The sequence below is a fragment of the Sylvia atricapilla genome, chromosome 10, assembly GCF_009819655.1.
Source record: "Sylvia atricapilla isolate bSylAtr1 chromosome 10, bSylAtr1.pri, whole genome shotgun sequence".
In the NCBI taxonomy this organism is placed as follows: Eukaryota; Metazoa; Chordata; class Aves; order Passeriformes; family Sylviidae; genus Sylvia; species Sylvia atricapilla.
The window spans coordinates 21171244-21194638 of record NC_089149.1 but is presented as its reverse complement, the minus strand read 5'-3'; the positions used below and the strand labels follow the sequence as shown (position 1 = coordinate 21194638).

Sequence of the window (23395 nt, the reverse complement as noted above, 5' to 3'; positions counted from 1 at the left end):
AAATTACAGATTATCTGAGATATGATTGTTCTCACAATAAATTAATGGAGTATCTGATCTTAAAGATCTTAAGAAGCTCTAAATAATTTTAGCTACAAGTTCAAGGACACTTAGTTTTCCAATAATCAAAAGCTGAGGGTATTTTATATATATGTATATAAATATTTTGCAGCTCCTGTAAGGCATAGAAATTACATGCATTATACCTAAGAATTAAACTTGTTGTGCACCTTTTTGAAGAAGTGAACCAAAACTCAGCAAGTTGGCTTTGTTAAAGGGAACCAGGCAACAAAAAGGTGCCCGGAATGAAAGACAGCAATCAAAGGAAGAGAATCCTGACATTTAGAACCACCAAGGTATCTTGTAAAATGTTCTGATTTTCCTCACTTGCTAACACATGCTATGAGGTCTTAATAACACTGTACTCCCTAATGAAAGAAAAAAAAAAAAAAAAAAAAAAAAAAAAAAAAAAAAAAAAAAAAAAAGGTGGATTTGTGTGATAATGCCACAAGTTGGAATGAAGTAACATGAGGGCAAGTATGGCAATCAACCATAATGAACCTTTGTGTCCAGCTTAGACAAAATTACCTAACTTGGGTAGTTGCTAAGTCTAAATACTCACAAACAATTCAGGTAAGTGGATCAACACAAACATTCTCCAGCTTTCCAATATTCACAATGTTTTGCTTGCATAATGGAAAAGGCTAAAACTCCTAAGTTCTTAAGCCTTACATTCACAATTATGATTAAAAATAGAGGGCACATGCCACAGGCAGCCAAAATTCTGATCTGTGCTCAGAAGCTGTTCTTTGTACAACATGAACTTTCTGTTTCTTTATAGGGTAATGAGACAGCAAAATGTGCATCAAGCAAGAATACATGTAACCATTCATCCCAGCTTTTCCTCCATACTGGAAAATTAACTCCACAGCTAAGGGGAAGTTTCACTAACAATAAAGTTTGTATAAAGATCTTAACAGAACTCAACTTTGCCATATATTGTGATATTAACCAAATTTTATTTTAAACATACTACTCCGTCACAATTAAAACTAGCAGCATGAAGAGAATTTTTTTCATCTGCACAGGAACTAATCTTAACTAGAAATTATCTGTTGTGGACTTAACTTCTAATACAGAAATGCAGTCCTTTAAGACACAGAGATGCACAAATGTGCATATTCTGTTGCAGAACTCTGCTTTGCTTCTTCAGGCAAAAGTGCATTTTTCAATGTGTCTGAACAAGTACGAAGGTGCAAATGACAATACAGGCTTGAACATTTTAACTATAAAAAGGTCAGTCCCTTGAAACAACAGAGCTGTTGTCAGACACCAAAATCACATCTCCCACACACACCAGGATTACAGATTAGCAGAGCAGTTCACCTTAAAGGAGACTCAAAGAAAAAAAGACTCCTCCAATAAAAGCTGCGCAATCCTTTTCCAGACATAAAATTCATTTAAGTCCTGAATTCCCGGGACAGAACAGCAAATCCTTAAATCACAACTAAGTCTGCTGGAAAGGGGCATCTGAGTACTGGCATCTAGTAATTTTTGTATATTTATCTGATTACAGTTCAAAGTAACACAAAGGGATACTTTTTTAAATTCCCTTTAAAAAGAAACCTTTAAAGCCACTTACATCACCAGTTGAATATTAAAAACAAATACCTAAAACATACTTGTGGTTTTTCTTCGACTGAAACCATAAATAGGATATCTATTAAAGAGTGCAAAAAGGTTTTGATTTGGTTTAAATGCCACATATTGAAAGATTGGGAATTAGATAATTTAATTCTTTCACAGCTACTGAATCCAAGCAGAGAAATTCATTTTTTTCGTAGCTTTGCTTTACTGGACTAGAAGAGCTGCATAAGAAAGTAAACATATTTTGGAAAAAAAAATCTTGAAGGCAGAAAAGACTTACCTTTTTAAAAACTTTTCCTGATGGCTGGATTTCATCTTCCTCTTTCAAAATTTCACGTGTTCCCAAGAGTTTTTTGTCCTTATATTTAGTTTTAGCATATTTAAAAACTTTGTCGAGTGTATCACACCCAGGATATAAAACTGAAGCTAAGCAATGCAGACTGTTTACAGATCTGTATGCACCCCCAGGCTTGTTATTCACAGGTCTGGCTTTAACCTGCTTGGCTTTTGCTATAGCCTGCTTTGATCCTGAAAGTATGTACCATGGAATGTAAGTTACAAGGGAGTACACCAGGACTATGAAGTTTATAAACTGTAGAAGAACAGGGTTGATGTTATGCTTCAACTTCATTTTGGCTGCTTGACACTGTTACAAGAGAGAGTTTGGAAACATGGATCAGCTAGACAGGGATCCAAAAAGATCTGAAAAGAGAAAAGAAGAGGTTAGTAGTAAACTATCCCTGTTGGCAGGGGGTTATTTTTATATCCCAGTAGGTCTCTTTAGGAGTTAGAAGTCTGAACCCCAACACAAATGAAACCAGACACCGAGACATGAGGTGGAACTGTTCACCCTCCTTTAGCAGACAGCAGTACAATGACATGTGCACTGCAGGTATTTGTCTGAAAAAGTTCTGTGATTACACAGTTTAAAAGATCCTCTTCAACATCAGAGCACATCTGTGTGCACCTTTCCTAGGAATCTCTATGACCTCTGCCTGGGAATCATCAGCCTCCAGACAAGCCCTAGGAACACAGGTCATGTCACCTCTCTGCGCATGGGAACCCTGACCATTAAGGATGTTGAAATGTTTCCAAAGCATTGGACACACTGGGACACTCACTAAGAGAAGGAAAACTTTGTATGTAGCAGAGCTTGGCTAGTTTATTCCTAAGAACTTCCCATCAGTCCTGTGATTTCAGTCTCAGAACCAGTATTCAGTGGGCCCATTTGTTCTACCAATAAACATGAGTTAAGTAATATTGGGTAAATACCAGAAAAGAACTTATAAATATCCCCAAGTTCCCAACAACAGCATTATGCAGAGACGTGTAACTTTTTTCAAAGTCCCTAATGATGCCAGGATATTCACTTTGTCTTTTTTAAAAGCATGATTTACCATACTCAATGACCACAATGATGATGCAACTGTCTGATGCATTATATTGTTGAGTCAAGAAATTATGCAATGTCTAAAAGATTAAAAAGATAAATCAAGAAAATAATTGAAATCCTTATGGAAATCAGGGATGGCTGCCATAATGGCTAAAGATGAATTTCTGCAACAATCGATGAGCCACTAGCTAAAAATCAGTGTTTTGTACATAATAAACTACAAATGCACTTCACTCAGTTAAGCCTTCAAATGTATTGATACAACTTATTAAAAGCAGGATAATAAATCAAGCAACTAAGAATGATGTATATGTAAGATGCACAGCTTTTGACAATTCTAAATTAAGTAAATTTTTAATTCATAAAACGTATTACTCTGTGCTGATGTCTTACACTCTTTGACTTTTCCTCCATAAACTCTCTAAAAAACCTAATGAAAAGAAATTTGAGTTGAAAAAAAGTAATGCTTAAATCACATACAATCCTTCAGCAGCAATGGAAAGAAACCTTGCTTTATTAATCCTAGAGCTACATTCCATTTGGGAATGGATCAATCCAGGGTGAGATTAATTCCATCTTCCCCTGAAACATAAAACCTCCCAAAACTCCAAGCAAAAATATTTCATGATCATCCTTTTCCCTATCAAGCTGCTGTAATCTCACTGTTAACACTGTATCATTACAGGCAGTGTGAAGGAACCAAACAACATCAAAGTCTGTTCTGCAGAGCACCCTGAGACACATACTCAAATAAACCACAGGAGCTCTTCACAGTAGGGACTTACTGCAATAAGCAGCAGTGGGGGAAAGAGATTTAAAATATTAAAAAAAAATTAAATGGAAGTGCATATATTTTAATTTTCAGACCAAAGGCAAAAAGCAATGACAAATAAGAAAACAAACTTAAATAGGCTAAAGGGCAAATTCAGTAATCACTTGAAGAGACTTATGTTCTTAGGCTGTCACTGAAGGTTACTTAATGAAAATAATCATGAGCCAGCCAATCAGCTACTGCAGGCCAGAAAAATTATACTGTTGTTGATATAGCAGCACAGAACAAGATGTTTTAAAGCTGAATCCAGGGTTCACACAACAAGAGTTTACCCATTTTTTTAACACTTTCTGTGTTGTACTATTGTTTTGCCTGGCCCAGTTCAGGAGAGGAACAGCTTTTTTCTCCTTATAAAGCTGGAGAACTTCCCTCTGCCTAAAGAGTAGAAACAGAACCAAACACTGCTACATACAAAAATTAAAACAACTCATTTAATACTTTTAGGCAAACTGTTTTCCAAAGAAATTCCCTGTCTGACAAACAGTCAAGGCTGTTGATATATAATAAATAATATTCTCTCTAGGTTTCATAACCTCCCTTGGTTAGAGAGGCCCTGAGCCCTTCCAGAACAGCAGCCTCCCATTTCATTTTGCAGTCAGTTATCCCAACAAGTTTATTCTTTCCTCAGCAGAAAAGAGGAACCTTTTCCACTATTTCCATGATAACAATACCAAGGTGTCATGTCAAGCTCTCTCTTCTGGCTCACCCTTGCATGGTAACCCTTAAACCTGGCAATCTTTGCTTTGAATTGCAAACATAAATTGTGCTTTGCCCACCATTTCATAAAAGGCTGCATTGCAAGAAAGGGTCTAAGGAACATTCCAACAGGATAGACTAAAGGGAAATGTCTTGGACTGTACCCCTTGCTCAGAAAAGCAAGCATCCTGCTCTAGATCTCTGCTCAGATGCACATCTCTCACCCTAAGTAAATTGCTAATAATTTCAGTTACTCCTTCACAAAACTGAGGCTATTATAAGTTGTCTATTGAAAACAGTTTATTTTAAAAATTAAGACTATTGTTTTTCCACTCAAAATGTAATGTTTTTAGGATTAAAAATTATCTTTTGCAAATGAAGTTTCTTGTCTTACAGGCCAAGCAAGACTCCATTTTTTCCTTCAAAATCTTCTAATTACGAGATAGCAAACTTTAGCAAGAGAGAGAACTCCAGTGCCAATGTCTTAAGAATTTGGCAATGGATTTCAGACTGTGATATTTAAAGAGCATCTATGCTTGTAACTAATTGTAATTGGACACTAGAAAAGTGCAATGCCTTTTGGAACAACCCAGAAAAACATATTGCAGTAGCTTCATTAGAAGAAAAAGCTCCAGCATCTTTGTAGGGTGATGGCTCTAAGGAGAGCTGAGCCATGACACAAAGGGAATTCCTTGTGGCAATATAAAGGCTCCCTCTCTTTCCTTGGTTAACTGAAGACAGAAGCCCCATTTTAACTCACCACTTTGTTTATTTGCTTGCTACATTGTTGAAGAAGAAAATACCAGGTAAGCAAAGGAGATGCAGTTTAAAATGCCTTTGTGCCTAACAGATTTATCACTGCCATTCCCAGGAGAACATCAAAGTCAGCTAAATGGATCACTAAACATTCAATAAAAAATCATTTTGATGACAATGTAGAAGCAAAACTCTACCCCCTGACTTGAGGCTGGAGTGCTAGCTGTAAGGCAATTATGTTTTACAGCAAGCAAAACCAATGCAGCTGAACATGCAAGTACATTTTCTGTTTTTTTTCTTCTTAAGCAAAAGGTCATCTAACCTCCATTAAGAAAACCACTTTTAATGACAGTGTAAAAGAAAAAGATTGTTTTCATTAAGATACAATGCTTACTCATGCGTTCTTCTCCGTAACAATTACTATTTCAAACCTTTAATGTATGTTATTTTAAAAACTCAAAATGAAAATGCATTATTAAAAATCAATCTGCAGAACTAAACTAAAAATTAGAAGTTTGAGTGAAATTTTCAAGACTATATCAGATCTGGAAGGTCTAAAAGGGAAGCAGTGTTTGCTGTTTAATATTCTGTCTCTAAAAAAAAAAAAAGCAGTACCCAACAAAACCAAAACTTTGTAAGGTTTAGTGAAATACTATACAGGGTTTTAGAATTTCATTGAAGTATATAATATGTTTTCAATTTATTAATTTGGAAGGGTATGGCTGCTTCTGACCATGAGAAGAGTGTAAGCAAACCCATCATTTTGGGGCAGGGAATAGAAAGCAGAGACATGATCCTATTTTTGCCAGGTACGAGGCTATGGCACAGTGAGAAACCTCACTGTATTTAGCACTGGAATTTTGTTCTCAGGTAGCTCCTGCCTAATCACTGACAAAAACACATGACGTGGTAATATTCTAAGTTATTGGCTTGGTCTGCAGATTAGCTGTAAACACTCAGGTTCTCACAGAACATGCAACCTGTGTTGTTGATTATGTTTCACATAATCAGTGCTCAAACCCTGACTAGTGATGCAGGAAAGGTTGGGAGGTGAAATCCTGGATGAAAGAGCTGCTAATTTATACAAGAATACAGCTTACACAAAATCTGCTCAAGCAAAGGGTCCTGGACATCCATAAGAGCTGTTCAGTTATATGTAATTCATGTTTACTCTGGTAGTCACCAAATGGGAAAGAGCAAGGCCACAAATCAAGTTTGACACGTTTGTTCAACAGCAAAAAGAAGCAGCAACCAGCACACTCATTCATGAGTCTGGAGAAGTACTTTTCAGGACTGATCCTTCTTAATACGTAATCAGTGATTTGGCCTGATATGCTACTTACACTAATACTTTTATACCCTTTAGTTTTAGATGAAAACTTTTGTTAGATGAGAAAGAAAGCAATCCTTAAAGGAATGTGTTTACTAATTGACCTGCTTATAACAATTACATTACAATAAAAGCATGAATTAACAAGAAAAAAGGAACCTTATGCAACTTCTCATTGTGGCAGGTACAGGTACAAGAGCTGATAGGAGATGTTCCAGTCTCAGTTTATTCAACAGGAGCTGTCACAGGCAACTGCATGAAATCTAAAAACAGAAAATTCCCATTAAATATGGCAATTATAAAACACATCCCTAATTTTTTCCACTGGTATTTTGTAAAAAATAAAACCTTTTTCCCATCTGATACTGCACTGTATCACCTCAGAGAGTCTAGGCCCACGGAATGCAAGTGAGTACAAAGCCAGATGTCACACACAGCACAGCCACTGCTCAGACCTGAGTTCTCAATATGGCTGCAACAGCTTTGAGTAAACTCAGGAGCTCTTGGGACTTGTCTCCCTGACAAATTCTAACTCCCCAGTGCCTTTCAGCGTTCACTGCTTCTGCTATTTGGGGTAGAAAAAAACCAGACCTATCTTTGTGTATCCACCCACGGAGAGAATGCATTTCAGCCTGAGTAATAAAATATTCTTGAACACTTTACAAAAAGGCTTAATAAAATAGTAATCATTGTATTTATTGATTTTGCTTCACTATATATGAAAGTTTTATTTATTGTCCTTTGCAGAAAGAAGTCTTGAAAACCTATGCCAGCAAATCACATTTAAAATAGGCAAATGCAAACATTTTGTACCTATTACTTTCCTGTAAACATTACTATTTACACAGCTATTCAGTTCTTAAAGATAATCTTTTCCAGTTTCAGTGGAAACTTGCTGCTTGAGGTGAGCATTCAGGGTACTCACTGCCCCATTTTTTTTACCTCCATCACTTCACACTTAAACCAAACTCCAACCCAGAGACTCCAAGATACTCTTGCAAAAAAAAAAAAAAAAAAAAAAAAAAAAAAAAAAAAAAAAAACAACCAAAACCATTATCACAGAATCTTGCAAAAAACCACCCTGATTTATTAATATTTACTGAAAGGATAAAAAGGTTATCACTGGGTTAGGCTTTAATGCACAAAATAACAGAGTATCTTCATGTACTGCCCAACCTCTTCCTTATAGAATGTAACAATAGGAATTCTCAAGACAATATAACAAAGCCCATACAGATGTCTAACTGTACCAAAAAATAGCCTCTGCTAGCTTACATCTGGATTTAAACAGTAACATTAACAACCCTGAAGAGGCAGGTTTCTACTCCATCTGAAATTCACTCAAGAGCTGTCAGTACTTGCTAGTACTCAGCAAGTAAGCCTTTCTTTTACAAAAAAAAAAGAGACCAAAAAGACAGAAATCCCTATTACTGGTTTATAAATACGCAGGTAGTCATCTGTATAAAAATAAAAAAGCAAACCAAACGTACACAGACACAACAGCCTAATGTTTCACAAGGAAACTCCCTGGACTGTGAAGCATGGAGGGCCTGAGGCCATGAAAAATGCAGAGGAGAATCCCAAATATGTACCTGCCTAAGGGGAAGGTCTCTTTTGCAATATGGGGTTAAGGGACAGTTATATTTGAAAACAGATATTCTTCACAGGTACAGCACAAATGTTTTCACATATTTCTTAAAACAGAGAAGATAGAAATCCCAGCGAGTCCTACAGGATGCTGGAAATGGATGCTTTGCATCCCTGGAATAAGACCTGGTGCTCAGCACATCCTCCCAAATTGGAAGCAACAGCAGAGAGGGCACAAGGACACACCTCACATCCCAAACTCACCCTTCAGTGCTTCCCACAAGCCCCTCCTCCCACCACCTCCTGCATTCCCTGAGCACTGCTGCCCTGGCACTGCTTGCAGGACCTGTGTTGCTCTGCACCCTCCAGCCCATCCTGGCAGACCCCTCTCTCACAGCCCTGTGGTTTCCACACAAGTGCACACACCATCCTTGTCCCCTTTCCAGTCCCCAACCCCTCCAAGCCACCTTTTTCCAGGCTGCTGTCTGGGTCTCAGCATCACTTCTAGCACAAGGGAGACCTTCCATGAGCCTCTCAAACATCCACAAAACCTTTCTCCAGGCAGACCTGAACCCTACTACAAACACGAGTGCCTCTCTGCAGTGAAGCTGGGAACGGGTCCATGCCTCTGTCCCAAAGGACATCTGCTTTCAACAGGGAGGAAAAGCAATGCTCAGCACACCAGCCCCCAGGGACCATCACCCACTGGGGACAAATCCAGCAGGATCTTCCTCAAGAGCTCCACGTGACCGTGCAGGGCTTCTCACAGGTATTGAACAGCCTCTGCTACAGAAACATCTAGAAGAGGATTGCATGGCTGTAACACAGGCACACACTCAGCCAGGGCTTCTTCTGAAACTCCTCCAAGCAAGCACACAAGAATGAAACTAATCCCCACCTCAACTCCAGTCCTTGATGTCTCACTCCCAGTCCTGAACAAGAGACAACCTGTCTCTCTCCCTGGACTTTGCCCTCCCTGCTGCTCCACATTCCGTGAACTTATGTGGTCTTACACAAAAAGGGATGGTGGGAGACCAAAATCGCTATTGATTATGTCTCAGCTCTCAAAACGAGACAGATCTTCAGGACACAGAGAATAAACACTCTCTGAAAGGACACGTGGGGTAATCCTGAGCTACCTTGTTCAGATCAGCTGTAGCCTCCAGCTGTGACCCACCTCTAGCATAACCCTGGGTGAATCCTAAGGCTCCTGAAACGCTTCCCCTCGCTCTGCTCTGGGAACACAACACCGGCAGACGGCCAGAGCCAACAGAGCACTCCCACTCCTGCCTCCACAACTGACCCACTCAACGCTTCAGCAGAAGCAAATCCACAGCGGAGCTCCAGTCCCGAGGGAGACTCTGCACTTCTGTGCCCGAGCACGTTTCTGAAAGGCACGGGAGGGCACACACACCGCCAGGGACGAGGCACCAGCACCTGGAACCAACCACTTCCCGAAGTAGGAGTTCCACACACCGCTGGGGCAGCAAAGGTTGCTCATGAACCGCACAGCCTGAGGGTGTGATTTCAGCTCGGCTCAAGCGGATTTTACACTGGGCTGCTAATAAAAACAGACTGTTCATCTCCAAAAGGTAATTCCACTCTTGCCCTCCATTGTACCAACACAGGAGTGCCTGTGTGGCTAGGAGTGACTCAGATTAGTTTGTTGATCCAGTTTAAACCCTCTCCTTCTCAAGGCTGAATGGTGGATTTTCCTTTGTATCAACTTTGGTACTCATTTGAGCCTACCGTGAGTCACTGCAACCACCTAAATCAACAGAAAATTAGCACTACAAAAGATGTTATTCTTCTGCTGCCTCAAACTGAGTAACCATGAACTGACAGGAGTTACTGACAAGGCAAAAGCCCAGAGCAGAGGGAAGGAGCCTGGCAGTGGAGCTCAAACCGGGCTGTGGAAGAAGCGGGCTCAGCAGAGCGGCGGCAGGACGCCCGGTGACTCGGGTGTCACAGCACACTGCGGGGTCAGGGCACAGCTGCGGGCTGCGGATTAACCTGCTGCTCTCCTACTAATGATCTCACTACTTGCTTTTTTAGGAGCTCAGCTTTGGGGGTTTCAACTGCTACAAGCTTAAATACCTTTAAACTTTGGGTATAGGCTAATAGACATCCTATAAATAGAATGGGGTTAAATTCACATCCTTCACATGTCAGTGCTACGTTTGTAAAATGATACTCCTATTTCTTCAGGAGGCAGCCAGAAGGCATGTTATTAGGATAAATAAATTATCATGTCCCTGTTAAACACCAAGGCACTACAAAGGCAGGAATTACGTGAACTAAAGAAGTATTTTTTTACCTTAGAGAGATACTCTCTATGGCATTAACTAAATTTTGACACAAAGGAAAAGGTTTTGTTATCTAGAAAAGATCCCTTTTCCTCTTAGTAGGTTCATTTGCATCAAGTGGGAAAAAAAAAATCACACCTAGTGTTGGCAGACAACAGGGAGACAAATGTGGTAACACAGAACTAAACTAGATAGAAGGAACTGACATTTCTTGAGGGCACAGAATTGTGCTTTCTCTAAAACAGATCCTTAGTATAGGCAGTTATTCTAAAATGGTAATGTTAGGTAGGTATTAAAGACTTCTATTTGATATCAACCTCTGTTAGGTACTCCCAAGCTCCACTGTCTGAAATACCACTGCTCACTGCAGGACAGCAAGGGCCCAGGCTGGTCAGTCTCTCCTCAGCTTCCTAAAGAAACAAAGAGTGACATTTACGAGAAACTGAAAGCTCAAGTGACATCACAAAGCAGACAAACAGATTTACTTCCCCCACAAAAAAAAAAAAAAAAAAAAAAAAAAAAAAGCGCTACAGGACTCCAACACACAGTCTGACCGCACAGGCTACAAGCTTAAGTTTAAACTTTTGTACCAGGTCAAAAATAAGACTAAAACAAAGTGAGTTCAATGAGTTAATGAGCTCCAGGAATAACACTTAAACACTCCTAAAGCTACCTTCATGCGTAACATGAACACTCTTCCAATAAAATCAACTAAAGATGCAAACCTCATTGCAACTCTGCATCCTAGATTTTTTCATTTAAAACATTTTAAAAATTATTTTCCTTAAATAAGGTTTTTTTTAACTTAGCCAAGGCAGTTTGAATATTTAATGGATTGACAATTAATAAGAACATCTATTAATAAGAACAATAAAACACAGCTCTAAGGTGACAACTTTGTCAGCAAACCTGAAAGCACTTCCCAAAAACAAGGCAGTGTTCTAAAAACACTTATTTAAAATCATGTAACAAAGTAACAGCTATGCCAGAACACAATCCAGTCCTGCTTCAGCTTTGATCTCCTTCCCCTCCCACTACACACATGACACTTCATGGCAAACAAGTGTCTTGTGTCAGGCACTTTACCAGATACTGTCAACACACTGCTTCCATTCCTTTTCACAAGCAGTTATTAGAGCATTTAAGAAATGCATTTAGCGGCAAACTAAATTAAATGTTTTCATGTTTGTGACAGAGAAAAAAAGAAACTAATGGGTAAAGCACCTTGCTGCCGGAGGGAGCCTCAGAGGAACTTTGGTATCTGCCAATTCACTGCTAGAGAGAGATGAAACCACCAATTTCCCCAGCGTACTGCTAGATTTTTAAACCACAGATACAAATTAAACACGGAAGACTACTTAAACAAGAACATTAACATCATGGCACATACAGTATGAAAGAAGTCTGCATAAAAATAAGCCAGAAGCTTCACCAGTAACCTTTGCCTCCTGAAGAAGTGGTGTAAGAGCCGAGTTATCACTGCCACCCCAAATCCCTACAATCATTTTCTGCTCGTTTAAATCAACTGCCCTCAGTACTTCCACTGGGAGGCAGACTCTGCTTTCCATCCCAATCCAAGGGACTCACCAGAACGGTTTCATGGGCTGTTTTCTACTGCAAAACACAGCCCAAGACCAGCTCTCCAATTCCTGGGAAATCTGAAGTGCTAAGGCGTGAATAATTCTGCCTTGTTTGTTTCTTAGAAAAGAGAACAAAAATAGATGGTCTGCTGCCATATATTCAGTGTGGTTTGTACTGTATCCTCGTCATGTTTCTTTAGATCAGAACAAAAAAAAAAAATCCAACAAAACAATCCCACACATTTTTAACTGTAAAGGTGCTTTGGTATTTTTTTCTCCAGCAGAAGCCATGCACGGAGAAAATTGTTCTTATTTACTCTTAGATGAATTTGAGTTTATGTAGTGCCACAGCAAAAATTATTACCCATTATATTATATTCATTTTTCCAAAAATATCAGGCAGCCAGGTGCCAAACCTGTTAAGCCTGTATATTTATGTTGTCTTTGCCTTCTTTCTCTAACATTTCTCCTCTATTTGATGGGATTTTGTTAGAGATAACTGTTGACTCTGATGCTGGCTCATTACCTGGTATGTAGTGTCAATTCACACACTGAGATATTTTATTTCTTTGTTCTAGTCTGCACAAAGTAGGGATCTAGGTGTAACCCCACCAAGTCAGCAAAACTCTACATTAGTTACACATTTTACCAAGGGTATCAGTGTTCCTTGGTTACAAATGACATGGCTTTTTCACTAACTAGTACTCAAGCCCCTATTCACTAGTTATCTCCCTCACTACTCCTGCTAACTAGTCCTCATGCACAGCTCCCCTGGGCACTGCAGTCAGGGGTCTGTTTTCAGTAGGTGGTCAGTGGGTTGGTGGCCGTGAACCCCCTGCCAGAATCACCTTTCCCCAGTTACTGCTCACTCTTGCTGACTTCACTCCTGGTGGCTCTTGCCCAGACAGCTCTTTCAACTTGGGATTGTGTTCCCCTTCCCTTAAAACAGAAGATTAGGCAAGCCTGCAAGTCTCTAACAGGCTTCACAATGCAATTGCTTAATCATAAGTGCCCACCTATAGCTACTGATTAACACCAAAGCAGCTGCACAGTTCAGTTCAAATCTTGAGGGACCTGACAACCTTACACCAGAACCTCCTGAAAAATGAGGAGCAGATAAATACTCAGGTAACAAAACAAATCTGAGAGAAAATGAAGACATAGACTTTACAAGAAAAAGTGTGAAAATTCCAGTTCTTTAGGCAAATTTCTCACGAAAAAAATATCAGCCAGATGAACATTACATATAAGAGAAATTTTACAATACATTTGGAAGCAAGAAGGATATCCACAGCATGATCTAAGCTATCAAAGTGATAAAGTGGGATGTTCCACCATTTAGTTTGAAAGGTTAAGCTGGTGACATTTTCAATACACTTTCCTTTTTGAAGGATAAATACATTCTCAGGTTCCAATTACCTGGGGTTTTGCTAGGTTTGGTTTGGTGTTTTTTTCTTAAACACCATCATTGTATCCAGTCATCTACAGTGATTTACTACCAAAATAAATGTAATAAAGAAGTTCTCACAAGAATATCTACTTTTCTCACATCCCACACTTTCCACTGTAGTGCCTCAAACCCCAGAATAGGAACAATCCCTCTCCTCTGGCCAGCAATGGAAGTCACAAGTCCTTCAGGAAAGATCACTCCCTCACTGAGGAAAGACTCTTGCTCCCAAGCCACGTGCACAGTTCAGATTATGTTATCCAACATTCACTCTCGGTGAAGAGATTCTCCTCAAGCCACACATCAGAAAAACAACAGGAATGCAATTCACAAAAATCACAGCCCTAGCAAGTCATGCCTCAAGCCAAGACTTGCACAAGACTCACTGGGAGTTTCAGAGTTTGTAGAGTGAACCCCTCTGTAAGGACTAAGCAAGACATCTCAAAAGCAGTGCTTCACTCCAGCAGCAATACAAATGCAGAAAAGCTGTGGAGCTTTCCCTGAGCACAAATCCAAAGAGAGAAATGAAATTTGCTCTAAGTTCTGGGAATACGTAATTTTCACTTTTGGTAACATTTTCACTTTTGGCAGAGGTAAAGTTCTCAAAACCAGAGTCATCTGTTTCTTAGATTGCTTACTGTGGTGTCTGTGAAACCCCACATCCTAAACACACAAGTTTACAGATGACTTTGACTCTTAAGCTGGTTTAACAGAAATACTTTGCTTAAGATTTGGTTGTATATTTCCAAATACAACTATGCAATTGTCCTGGTCAGAAACTGCCTCCCTCCTCGTATTTTTTTAGGACCTAATGCTAAAAAATTACTTCACTTACTTAACTCCAGATTTCAAAAAATACCAACTCAATCAATTTATAAGACACCAGAAATGCCGCACACACAATCAGGAGAAATGGGACTTCCACAAATATTTCCTATGGATACAACCATAACACCATAAATACCAAACTGCCAAAAGGAACTGGAAAATCTGGAAACCATGGCAAAACCTTGAGCAATCAAGCACTTGATGAAATCTGGGGAAGACTACCAGAGAAGATTTGGGCTGCTAATGGTTCGGCCTCACTCCTCCATGTATTTATGGACAGACAGAACACTTTGCACTCAACAAGTTGTGGAGTGACTGATGGGAAGTTACATAAAAGGCTGAGCTACAGAAAGACAAGTAGGCTGTTTCTCTGCAAACTGCTTTGTATGGTTTTTATTTCTCTTGGCTGCTCTGAAGTTCTAGGGACAGTGGGGAATACGGTATTACAAAGGAAAGAAACAGCCAAGGAAAAAAAAATACTTCAAATTCAGTGTACTCTTAAAGAGCTACTTGATCTAGGTTTTCTCTGTTCTGCTTGGGGAAAAATTACTCTTTTGTTCAAAATCCAGCACTACAATTTATTTAAACATGGCATAAAGAAATCTACTCTGCTCATTTGAATCATCATTCTATTTTCTAGCTTTAGAAGTAACAGAATATCAGGACAACCTGTCTCCTCCATCACACTGGAACAAATATCCTTTTCTCTCTTTTTAACACTCTTCCTTTTGTAAGCAAAGCAAGGCAGGATCAGTCATGAACACACTCAACAATTGCATAACTCGAAGCAAACACGGAACAAGGTCTCATTAAATTAGAAGCCATTTTATGCTCTGAGAAGAAGCATTACACAAGTGCAGTTCTCAGCTCCAGGTCCTTATGTGTCACCCTCAAAAATCAAACTCACAAACACAGATGGTGACAATCAGAGGACAATATCTAGTGCCCACAGATCTGTTCAGAATGGGATGAAAGTGAGGAAGTAACTACATCCTCCCAGGAGATCACTCAAGTCTGTAGTTCAGAATCAGTACACAAATATTGCGTAGGTAGAGGGAGGTTTTGGTAGAAGAGAATCCTGTTTTTCTCTTCAGGGAAATCAAACACACCCTTAGAATCTGATTATGTAAACATGACCAAAATTGAGGTACGTGGCTGTGTAGAGCCTCCACTGCTAAGTTTCAAGAACACTGACCTTTTTTAAAAAGAAAGGTGTCACAGTATCAATAGCATTTGCAGAAATTTCGTGAATATTCTCAGGCAAAATTATTTTGTCTTTTTACAGATGTCAGCATTAGATTAATACAATTTGAAAAATTGGAAGTCTCAAATAGACTATTAAATATTTCTAGAAGAAGAATATAAATATTTTAACTGTTTTCTGAGATGCTAACATTTCAAACACTAAGGGAAACATATCTTGCTTTAAAAAAAAAAATCCCCTTAAGAATCATGAAATATTAAGCCAATGATGTAATTAAAATATATGCAGATTAAACCACCGTACTCTTAGAATGTTATCTTAGATGCATACACATTTACAGATGCACAAAAAAAACTAGTCAGGGTAGCAGAGGTGTTGGTCCTTTCACAAGCTGGACCTGGCCACAACTGCAGTTGTGACTATGTAACACAGGATTTGGGCAGAAGACTGGTTTCTTTCTTAACTATAACTGACTTTATTAGTAAATTACAGATTTAGTTTTTTTGATTGTCTGTTTTACTTAACTTTCCTGATTAAAAACCCTCACCCCACCTTCCAACATAAGCCTTGGCTTGGTGACCTGGACATTCACACATTAGTGCACAGCCCTGCTACAACTGCTGGGAAGTGGATTTGTACCTTGTTCTTGAAAATACTGGATGTTACCAGGTTAAGCCTTTTGTACACATTGTAAGAAGTACAGGTAAGAGTCTCCATAAGCATCTTCCCCCTCAAGAAAGGTGAAAAAATGAAATCTACAGTTTTCAGCGCTGAAGAATTGGAAAATGTCTTCCATGCATCTGAAAATTACCCATTAGGAAAATAATTTCTCTCTTTGCAGTTTCTCTAGAACAATACAGTGCAGCAATACTTCATCACAACAATTAAAGTGCAGATGTAAATGCCCGGTAAGTTGTGTTATCAGGGCTTTCTTTACAAGTCATTTGTGGAGTTGCTGCTGGAATAGACCAAACCCAGTTTGCCACACAGATCACCAAGCTCCCTGCCTGAGCACTCCTGGGACAGCTGTCCCTGTCTGCCTGCTGCCTTCACTTCTCTTCAGCACCTGCAAACAAAAATCCTGACAGAATCTGCAGACACAAAAAAGCAGATGTTTCTCTACATTGCCACTTAAATCCTCCTGCAAACCATCACCTCCTGCTTCTTGTGTTTCTTTCTGCCTTTTTCCATACCCATATACTTAAAACCAACTGTAGAGAACTCTACCAAACACAAATTACCAACTCATCTAAATTCTAAAAGCTAACCGCAGATACTCCACTTGCCAGTTTTTCATAGGTTCTCACAGAATGAGCTCATAAACATTGATTTTAATAATGGTTTGGTGAAATGACTGCAGACCACACTCTGTTGTTTCACAGACTATCTTCTCATACTTTCTTAAAACTTTGGTTTGTAAAAATTTTTCCAATATATATATATATAAAATACATATCTGATCCGATAGACCTTAAAATGTCATGCACATTGATAATATGACACTGTACTAATTGCTCAAGCAGCACAGCACCCATGTAAAACCTTCCCGCAGATTTCTCACGTCTGAGCAGCCAACCTAAACAAAATGAGGCATGTTCCATACCCTGTCCTGGAGAGCAGTGAGGTAAAGGCAGAAGTCTTGCCTCTAAAGATGCAGAAAAAGTGTTTTTACAGAGTTTTCAGTTTCCAGTATCCTTATGAACTTATCTCAGGAGTGTTCTACAGACAGGAATGCAACACAGCAAATGGAGCAGGAACTGAACCTGGCAGTACTGTACTAGTGCCATTCTGCTGCTTCAGCTTCAGTATGTCATTTCTAATCTTCATTATTTTCCCCTTCTGGGTGTCATACTGGTTTCATCTAACAGATACAAGCATTCAAGGTAAGGATATTTAAACAGCTCCAAAAAGGCAAAGCACTAGATTTCCACTTTTATAATGCAATGGGAGAAGAGAAGGTTTGCAGTTTGTTCTTGCTGTTTTCACTATCAACAGTGAAAATCCGTAAGCCAGTAACTTCAATAATCTTATCTTCCCTGCTTTTCAGGAAACTCATTGGACTGAGAAGCCAGCTTGTCCCATTTCAGATATCGTAATTAACTAGCACATTTCTGTAATTAACAAGGCTCATGGACACTGAGGGAAAGATGACTTCCCAATGCACAGGTAGTAACAAATTGCCATCTCCTCCTCTGGGGTTACAGACACCTTAAGCCAGCACCTTGACTTCCCATGAGCAGCAGACTCGCTTAAGGAAGGACAGGACACGTGGGTGAGGATTCCTTTCCCAAGGATCAGTAAATGACTCTTGCAAGTTTTGAAAAGAGTTGATTCAAACCATTTTGAATTGTGAACAACTTTTCTCTTTGCCTTCTGATTCAGAAGGTAATACAGAATAAGATTTGAGTTTCCTTCAGAGCTGCACTTCCCCCTGGCCACCCTGTATTTTGGAATAGCCATCTGGGAGGTGTGTTTAGGATAGGGGCTTGTCCACACGATTGCCTTCAACAGACTCAAAATCACTGGATCCCAAACTGTATCTTGCAGCTGAATACGGAATCTTTTGAGAGCCCTTCAGGCTTTACTACATGGCAAGCCCTGATGTAGACCAGCCCCTCAGGATGAAGAGCAGGTTCTTCCAACCCTTAACTGCATAATTAAACAAATAAAGTCCTGGCGTTTGAGAGCTGCCTAGGACTGGCTTGAGTGCTTGCTATACTGCTCCAAGTCTGATGTGTAAACCTGCATTGCCAGACCACACACAGCCCTAAATAAGCTGGCTCACAACCTTCCACTGCAACTGCTCTGACAGAAACTAGATAGAGCCATGTCATAATTCAGGTGGAAAAGGGTATCAGGGGTACTCTGGTTCAACCTCAAGCTCAAAGCAGAGTCAGCTGTGAAATCACACCTGCTTTCCCAGGGCTTTATCCAGTTGGATTTTGAAAACTTCCACAGAAGGAGTCTACACAAGCTCTGTGGACTACCAAGTCCCACCGCTTCACACACCTCAGGGTGGAAAATACCTTATGAACAGACCTCAGTGACTTCAACTCACACCTGCTGTCTCTTGTCTTCCTCCCACACACCACTGTGAGGAACTCGGCTTCACTCTCTTGAAGACCTTCGCACAGGTGCTGAAGCGCCCCCCAAGCCTTTTCTTCTCCAGCCTCAATAACAGGTCCAGTCTCTCTACTTCTCCTCACAAAGCAAAAGCTCACAACTCAGGCCAATCTTGGCAGCTGTCCACTGAACTCACTCCGGTCTACTGACATTTCCTTTGTCCCAGGGAGGGGAACACAACTGGATGCTGCATTCTGGATGCGGTCTAACGAGTGCCAAATGGAATGGGATAATTGCCTCACCTGACCTACTGGCTGTGCTCCTGTTATTATGAGGCAGCTCACTGGCCACTTTGACCCCCCAGAGCCTTCTTAGCTGAGCTGCCCCCCAGAACAGGCTGTCCTGGTGCAGGGGGTCACTCCTGACAGGGAGAGAGCCAGGAAGCCCCCACTCCTTAAGGAGCTGCTTAAATGGTAAATTTGCTTAGTAATCGGCAGCAGATGAAACGGATAGAAATTGAAGCCAAGTCTTCTTAGTGTTAATACACCTTACTTAGTAGTACTAAGTCGCCTCTTAGGGCCATATTCAGATGGCCTAAATTCTACATAAATCCTTCTGCCTCCTATTTCTTATTAGCTGGCTTTCAGGCAGCTCCCCACTCAGTGTCTTATGTAAATTCTCTGAATTGCTTTCCAGAACCACCTAGAATTCTCCACTGACTGAGAAAAGGGGCTTCAGTGAAATTCAGGGCACCTGAACGTAGTTTTTAAGGTCCAGTAACACTGCAGCATCAGACTGCATTTTTTGGATTTGCCACCATGGCAGTTAATAGCAGTTGGCTGTCAAGACAAGTTAAGTTACTCTTCCACTGGAACAAGTATTTTAAAACAAAACATAGACTGCTAAACAATTCAGGACTCAGGTCCTCCTGCTACTTTCTGGAAATTTACTCCATAGCTGGATCTCCTTTAACAAGAATGCTTTATCTACAGTTCTTTTGAATTTTGTCCTGAGCCATGTGCAATGTTTGTTCCAGAAGTCTTGACAATCCATTGAAAAAAATTGGGTCTTTAGTATGACTCAATGGCTCAAACCATTCACTGGTCTACAGAAAAGAAGAATAAAAGCCCTACAATCAGCACTGAATGAGGGCTGGGGAAATCAATGGCTTAAATGCTCACCAGTTCAGCAAATGCACACCATGCTTTAAGTCAAACATGAAGACAATTCCCCTAGACCTTCAGAGATTAACAGTTTTCCAATAAATACTGCTCTGATTTTCTGAGGATTCCAGTTAAACCACATCTTGCGATTTGAAAAGTTATTTCTTACAGGCCTTATGGTTTTGGAAGTGTCATAAATAAGAAGTTACTTCCATCAGCACTGTCAGCCCAACAGGCCCTACTCAGTATTCTTACATACTCAGGATCCTCCAAGCAAGAGAGGTGGAGCAGGGAAGATGGGAACCACCCATAAACACTTTTGTAAAGTGGAACCAGATTCTCCATACCACAGTCCTCACACCTCTTTTTAGGCCATTACTAGGGCTTTTGCCAAAGCCCCACAGCACTCAGGTGCACAGGTATGGAGAGTCTGCCCCTTGTCCACAGCTATAAGCCAGAGCTCTCTCAGAACATCCCAGTTCGGTGAAATATAAAGAATAAAACTAAGGCTGAAATTTATTACCTTCAGCCTTACTTGAGTGGAATAGGGCACTTGAAGATAGCACAAACATTCAGAACCAAGTGCCAGCCTCCTGCAGGTCACGGAGACTACTGTAGAATTAAGTCAGTAAGTGCACACCTCCAAAGGACTGAGTACCCATGAGGAAGCAGCCTGCTTTCCTGCCAGCCAAGAGGGACCAGATCCATACCACAGACTGACTTCATCGTGAGTTTCAAGATTTTTCACCATACAGATCAGCAGCTCCATCAGACTGACTCAAGTTTGTCAGCCAGCCATCAACACTGAATATACAAATGTTAAACGTGAACCTACCTCCCGTTTCTAGGGACCAACAGTAACAAACATGCTGAACAGCTACAAAGAAAAATCGGTCTGTAAGTCACAATGCTTAGTTTCAGCCATTCCTGAGGCATAAATCTACAGGTCAAGGAGGAATCACCAAGATTAAAAATGTCTTTCCTCAACTTTTCAAAGCATACAGAACAAATAGGATAAGAAGAATAAAAAGTCTTATGAATGCACTCAGATGATTACCTTCCTCTTATGATACAGTTAAGACCTGACAACACATCTATTATTTCGTGCTTCTGTTTTTTAGACGGAGGTCTAAAATATGGAAGTAATAAGCCACAGTGAAGCTTTGCACAATGAAATGGCAATCCACTCTGGAGAAAAATTGTATCAAGATCAGAATGTAACCAGTCTAAAAACACCTCAAGGCTTTTGGTTTCATTTTATGGTTTTTCTTTACATGATGCTTAAAACAACAAGACAGAAGCAATAACAAAACAAACAAAAAAAAAAAACCCTCCAAATAAATATCACGTGAACTCAAAATTTTTGTATTTTGAGTAGAAATGACTGCCCTTACCCTTAACAGACTGTCTAAAGTAACCAAAATCTTTTACCATTAGTATTACTCTTTTTCATCAGTGCTGTACTGATAACAATATCTAAAACCTGAGGCTACTCAAATACAAGAATTTCACATCTGGCGTTATCAAACCCATTTCACAGGCCAAAAAGAGTGCTAGAACCTGATACTCCTAAACAAAATGTAATACTTGCTGTAGAAGGTAGCACACCAGCTGTTGCACATAATAATTTAATGTTGGTGGGGGGATTGTTTCTTCAGCAAGGTTAAAAAAAATGCAGCGGTCATAAACTACCTTACAAATATTTTTATTCTGCTACCGCCCTAACTTTTCTGGAGGTTAGTGTTTTTTCATTTCCAGAGATTCTGTATGAGTCCCAAACACTGAACTTCATGCTATTCACGGAACTATCTGTAGTAGTATTTTAAGGCTTGCTGCTCTCCCTACGAGTGAAAGGTGTTCCAGCGCTATCCTCTCGGGCGACTCCCCGAAGGGAACGCACCTCAGCATTAAATCCTGCATCAACGCCCGGGAAAACAGATCAGCAATCCTGAAACGAGACTGGAAATCCTGGCCCGCTCCTCCTCCGGCCCTGCCGCTTTCGCATCCCCCGCGCACACCGACCACGAGCCGCACGCCGAGACCGCGGAGCCGCGGCGGGTCCCGGAGCCCGCAGCGGGGACGCGGCGGCACACGGCGTGTCACAGCCCCGCCACAGCGGGCACCTGCCTCCCGCCGCGCTCCCGCCACCCGCTCGGCCGCCGGAGCCCCAACACAAAGCGGAGCAGAAACAGAAAACGCGCCTGTTACCGACTATTATCTCGCTAATTATCCGGACCGCCGCTCCCGCGGGCGCGGCGCCGGCGCGCAGCCGCCAGCCCCGCCGGACCGCTTCAGCACCCCCGCGGCCCGGATGGCCGCCGCACTCGCCCCCGCGGAGGCGGAGGGAGGCCCGCGGGGCCCCGCAGCACCGCACGGTCGGTCGGGCGCGCTCCTGGCGGCACAGGGCCCCGCGGCCCGCTCCGGCCCGCGGCCCCGCACTCACCGGCCCCGGCCCGGGGACGCCGCCCCGCGCACCGCCCGCCCCGCGCACCGCCCGAGTGCGCGCCCGCGCTCACCCGCGGCCGGGCCGCCCGCCGCCGCCGCGCGCGCTCATTCCGTATGCGCCACGGCGCCTCCTGGTTGGCCCGCGCCGGGTGGCGCGCGGGGCCGGGCTCCCGCGGAACGGGGTTACTACAGGTCACCGGCGCCGGGGGGCGGGGCCGGAGCCGCGGGCCAATCGGCGCCGAGGGGCGGGGCCGCGTTAGCAGCGCGTCGTTCCGCGCCCCGGGCCTGCCGCGCGGCCCCGGCGCCTCAGCGCTTGGCGCTGCCCCGGCCGCCCGCCCGCCCGTGCCAACATCGCGGAGCGTCTGAATGGCCCCGGGCCCGCCGCGCACGGCATTGGCCCGCGGGCGTTCCCGCGGCCCCGGTGCCGCGCGGGCGGTGCGCGTTAAAGAATGCTTTCTGCCAACTCTCCCGGTCAGAGCGAGTGGCCGCCGCAGCGGGATGAACGTGCCCCGGAGCCGCCCGCGCGGGCCGCTGTAAGAGCCGGGGCCGCTGCAGGGCCTCAGGCCGCCGTTCGGGCTTGGCCGGGTCTGAGGGTTAGCGGGAGCTGCTGCAGGGGTTCCCGGGCTGCATCTCTGCTGGCAGGGCTAACACAGATCGCTCATTTCACTGACCAGAGCTTTGGGTCAGTGCTGCTCGAGACTGAGTTCCTCTAACAATTCCTGAGGATCTTTTGTCAATATTGACTCATCCAGGCCCTGAAAACGTTCATTCAGAATTAAAAGGTTTCCATTTAACCGGTGTGATACGATACTGAAACGAAACAAACGAGCAGCTGCCAAAGAGAAGTGAAATAAAAACAACAAACGGGAAGAAGGTTTCAAAGCCCAGGGGAAAGCTTTAGTTACTGCCGGTGCCGAGGTGGCGTCTGCGGTGGTGACAGCCACCATTGTCACAAGGGTAGGTTTGTTTGGCTCCGTTGGATCAGGTCAAGCCCCTGGCACAGCAGCCAAGGGATCTGAGGGCACAGCACAAGGCAAGGGGAGAGCAGGAGTGCAGAGCTGAGGGCACAGTGAGCCCGGACACTGCTGTACCTACAGCCCATCAGCCGTGAGTTACTC

At 42.1% G+C, this 23395-nt stretch overlaps 1 protein-coding gene across 4 annotated transcripts in view; it reads right to left on the bottom strand.

Annotated features, from left to right (window-relative positions):
* ACSL3 (acyl-CoA synthetase long chain family member 3) overlaps positions 1–22413 on the bottom strand; it is a 51781-nt gene extending 29368 nt beyond the window's left edge. For 3 of the 4 annotated variants that reach the window (XR_010744384.1, XM_066326251.1, XM_066326253.1), the window contains exons 1-3: positions 22276–22361; positions 6814–6917; positions 1928–2349 (exon numbers count right to left, since the gene is read on the bottom strand). Coding sequence is in view for 3 of the 4 variants with exons in the window: in XM_066326251.1 (XP_066182348.1) it covers positions 1928–2278 (351 nt within the window). In the remaining variant the exon portion in view is untranslated. Of the gene's footprint in view, positions 1–1927; positions 2350–6813; positions 6918–22275 lie in introns of all 4 variants that reach the window. The other variant, XM_066326252.1, reaches the window with a different exon arrangement.
* Between the last annotated feature and the right edge of the window lie 982 nt (positions 22414–23395).